At 37.5% G+C, this 4689-nt stretch overlaps 1 protein-coding gene across 10 annotated transcripts in view; it reads left to right on the top strand.

The window, feature by feature from the left end:
- Atp11c (ATPase phospholipid transporting 11C) overlaps positions 1–4689 on the top strand; it is a 119631-nt gene that overhangs the window by 71635 nt on the left and 43307 nt on the right. For all 10 annotated transcript variants that reach the window (XM_031363124.1, XM_031363153.1, XM_031363184.1 and 7 more), the window contains 2 exons: positions 758–1021; positions 3830–4004. In XM_031363124.1, coding sequence (XP_031218984.1) covers positions 758–1021; positions 3830–4004 — 439 coding nt within the window. The remainder of the gene's footprint in view (positions 1–757; positions 1022–3829; positions 4005–4689) is intronic.

Here is a 4689-nt window from a genome sequence, read left to right as displayed (position 1 = left end):
TGGGACTGGCTGCAGAGCTTGTGCCCAAAGTCTGCTCAGAACACTAACCCAGACAGACCAGAAGGAACAGGAGTCACTGGACTGAAGGCCTTCCTGTGTGCCTGGTCCCACCTTCCCAGTTACTCCCAGTGTTGGGACAGATGTTGGTTCCTGCTCACCTCTGATCCTGAGTGTGTCAGAGGGCTTGGGAGTGGAGCTTCCACTGGGTGTTGTGGGACTGGCTGTGGAGCTTGTGCCCAAGGTCTGCTCTGGACCCCAGCCCAGACAGACTGGCCCCTTCCTCCTTTTAACAAAAATATTTTTTTTCAAATGTTATTGATATTCTGGCATCCAAAAGAAACCCAAAGAAAGTGTCATTATTCTATCCTTTACTTTTCAGTTTTATACTTAAATTCTCATGGAAAATTACTGTATTTCCTTTATTTATTTTCTTTTTATGAGACAGGGTCTTAACTGTGTATGCCTGGTTTGCCTGGAACACCCTATAGAGACTATGTTAGTTTCAAATTAACAAAGATTTGCCTGCAGCTGCCTCCCATGGAGCTACAACACTCAGCAGCTTTCCTAATGATAAGAGTTTACTAATATTCCCCATATCTAATTAGAATGTTTTAGCTCTTCCCATTTTGACAGACGCAGTCCAACTCTGATAAGCATTCTAGAATGGCATTGCTAGTGAGCTGTAAGAATGCTTACTTCAACAGGCCTTCTTCTCTCATGAAGTTTAGAGATTAATGAGGTTTCTTCGTGTTTTTAGGCTGCAAGATCAGGCTGCAGAGACCATTGAAGCTCTCCATGCAGCTGGCTTAAAAGTTTGGGTGCTTACTGGGGACAAGATGGAAACAGCCAAATCTACTTGCTATGCCTGCCGCCTTTTCCAAACCAATACTGAGCTCTTGGAACTGACCACAAAAACCATTGAAGAAAGTGAAAGGAAAGAAGATCGATTACATGAACTGTTAATAGAATATCGTAAGAAGTTGCTTCATGAATTTCCTAAGAGCACTAGAAGCCTTAAAAAGTAAGAAAGTACATCTCTTTCTTAATTTATAGATTAATCCAAATGTAAATAACAGATTCTTTTTGTAGAAAGCTCTATTTGCTGTGATTTATTATTCTTTGTTGGTGTTTTTTCTTGTAAGTTAAAACATTCCCTGAGGACTTGGCTAATTCTCCATTTGAGATTATTTGTCGCTCCATATTGTCTTAATGTAAAAGACAAATAGATTTCTCAAGATTTAGTGTGAAAGTTCAAAAATGTTTTGACAGTGCTGTAAATCGAACCTAGGGCCTCACACATCTTCAACAAGCACCCTACCACTGAGCTACCCCAGCTCTCAGTTTCTTTTTTTAAATGAATTTATAATTTACTTGTACACAAAAGCATAAAATTTTACATATTAATAGGTTAATATGATATTTTAATGCATGCATATGCTGTATAATATTTAAAGTGTAGCTGAACACATTTTTCCCAAAGCACTTTTCTCTATAATAAAAAGTTCCAGAATCTAACATTTTGAAATTTATGGAAATTAATGTTGCCAATAGTCACCTCACTGTATAGATAATATACCAAAATTTCTTTATCCTGTCTAAATATTACTTAATACCTCTTGATCAACTTTTCCCCACCCTTAGATCCATATGCTCTCCCAGCCTTTGTGACCACCCTAGTACTCAGTTTCCACAACATCAGTGCTTTGAGTTTCATATGAATGAGATCATATACTGCTTATCTTTTTATGCCTGAACTTTCCTTACTTCCTTATTACACATAACATAAGGAGCTTCATTCATGTCATCTATGTGGTTGTAAATGACAGAATTTCATTTTTATAGCTCAATAGTATTCTAAGTTATGTATGTACCATATTTTTTCTCTTATTAGTTGATAGATACTAAGGTGGTTTCCATCTGGGCTCTTGTGAATAGTGTTGAAATGAACACTAGAGCACATATATTTCTTTGACATGCATTTTGCTCTTGCATGTACTTAGTAGTGTAATTTCTGGGTTATAACAGTAACTTTTCATTTTTCTTTAAAAAAACATTTACAGTAGCTAAATTTGTAAACATTTAGAATCTGTACATATAATACCATCAGACTCTAGAACTGTTTCCACGACTTTTGAGGTTCTAGTCTATTTTTCATGTGAATTTGTGTGCCTCAGTACTCCAGCAGGAACCAAATAAACTTTGATTCTGTTTTCAACTAGCAAAGGAAAAAAGATTTATGGAGCCTAAGAATCTCAAGAAAAGTTTCTGATTCACAGTACTTTCGTGCCCAGAGACAAATCATCCCTCATTCTCATTGTCTACATTGCCCAGTATTTTCAAATTTAATTAGTCTACAAATAGAACTAGTCATGGACAGTTCTTTTAATATAGGTAGGCTAGGGTTAAGAACCCCTAGGTGATATAAAATTATATTTATTTAAATGATACATGTATTTATTTATATAATGTACTTTAATGAGCAATATATCTTCTTGATGTTTTGCCCTATTTGAAAATCATGTTCGCTGGGAAGTGGTGGTACATGCCTTTAATCCCAGCACTTGGGAGGCAGAGGCAGGTGGATTTCTGAGTTCGAGGCCAGCCTGGTCTACGGAGTGAGTTCCAGGATAGCCAGGGCTACGCAGAGAAACCCTGTCTCAAAAAATCAAAAAGAAGAAAAAGAAAAAGAAGATCCATGTTATATGGATTACCTTTGTCATCACGCAAAGATGCAGTATTTGTTTGCTCTTAAGTCATTTTATCTTTTCTCTGTTTCCCCAGGAGTTTTAACTGATGAGTTATCTTTATATTGAATTTTGCATCATTTCATAATAATCTAACTAGTTAATCTGTTGTTCAAAAGACTCGTTTTAAATTTTTACAGTCAGACTGTACAACCACCTTCATTTTTATAATTTTTAAAACTTAGAATCAACCATGTCCTCATTCCCCATTGCACTATTTGCCCCTTGTCCCCTGTTATTTGTGTTCTTATTACTCTCCAGGCTGTTTACTAGGCAAACTTGTGAAGGTGACATTATCAGTTACATCCTCCCTAAAACTCTCCTTAGCCAGTGCACTAGGGCATCATCTAAAGACGGTTGCTGAACAAGCCTTTTGACCTGAGTTTGATCCCCAGAACCAATTCCAGAATGGCTCTCTGACCTCCACATATGTGCCGTGCTTATGCATATGAGCACACACACAATTAAAATGTAAAAGCACCAACTCTTTTTTTAAAGATTTATTTATTATATGTAAGTATACTGTAACTGTCTTCAGACACACCAGAAGAGTGCATGAGATCACATTACAGATGGTTGTGAGCCACCATGTGGTTGCTGGGAATTGAACTCAGGACCCCTGGAAGAGCAATCAGTGCTCTTAACTGCTGAGCCATCTCTCCAGCCCCCGACTCTCTTTTCTTGATGTCTACCACAGTGCTAACACTTCCTCCCACTTTGGCAATCTGATATCTTCATTTTCTCCCTAAGTTTCTTTTTCTAACCAAAAATCACTATTGTTCTTTGATTAGAGGATATTTATTTTTTGGGATAAATTTATTTTTTGATGAAGGAAACTAGAACTGGTGACTTTTCTTATCTGGAATACTCCCCCTCAGTGATTGAGAAACTCAAATTCATGCAGGGTATGGTGGTGTATGCCCATAGTCCCAGAACTTGAGAAGTGGAGACAGGAGGATCAGGGAATTAAAAGACATCCTCAGCTATAAAGAGAATTGAAGGCTAGCCGAAGCTATGTGAGATCTCTCCTAAAACAAAATAAAAATCAAGGTCTTAATTTATATATTTTTAAAAATCTTTTTCAGAGCATGGACAGAACATCAGGAATATGGATTAATCATTGATGGCTCCACATTGTCACTCATACTAAATTCTAGTCAAGATTGTAGTTCAAACAACTATAAAAGTATTTTTCTACAAATCTGTATGAAATGCACCGCAGTGCTCTGCTGCCGGATGGCACCGTTACAAAAAGCCCAGGTAACTCGATATTAGTTAATTTTTCATTCTGGGTCCTCCTACTGTGTGCACATCTCATTTCTCTCCCTGGCTTTTTGTGAGCAAACTCTGTAGTCTCTTTCAAATTATTTTAAACACCTTCTGTACCCTCAAGCTTGCTGACAGTTCTTTACCTTTTAGACTTCTCTAATAAGTACTTAGTTTCTACTGCCTCTGCCTAGTGTTCCTTCCTCCTCATGGCATTCTTAGCTCTATGTATCCTGTTATCTCTTGTCTTACTATCCTACTGGCTTGATTACAGAGAAAGCTGGCCCAGTTCAGTGAACACTATTCTTTCCCTTGTCTCTACTAAAGTTGGTACTGTCACTTACATTCTCCTCAAAATAGTCCTTGGTTTTTGTGCTTGTTCAAAATGCTGATATTTTACTTCGCTTTCCCATTGTATCTTTTCATTTAGTTTCATCCTGCATTCTTAGTATTTTGTTTTATTTTGGTGCATGGGAGTATTTTACCTGCATGTATATATCTGCACCACTTGGTTCCTCGTGTCTACAGAGGCCAGAAGAAGGCATCAGAACCCCTGGAACTGGGGTTAGAGACATTTGTTAGTTGCCATGTGGGTACTGAGAATAGAACCTAAAGCCTCCTTCTGACCCATTATCCTAGATTTTCTAGCTGTTTAATAGATTTTTTTTCCCTATTTGCT

This window comes from Mastomys coucha, chromosome X, assembly GCF_008632895.1.
Source record: "Mastomys coucha isolate ucsf_1 chromosome X, UCSF_Mcou_1, whole genome shotgun sequence".
NCBI lineage: Eukaryota > Metazoa > Chordata > Mammalia > Rodentia > Muridae > Mastomys > Mastomys coucha.
This window is presented reverse-complemented; position numbering and strand designations above follow the sequence as displayed.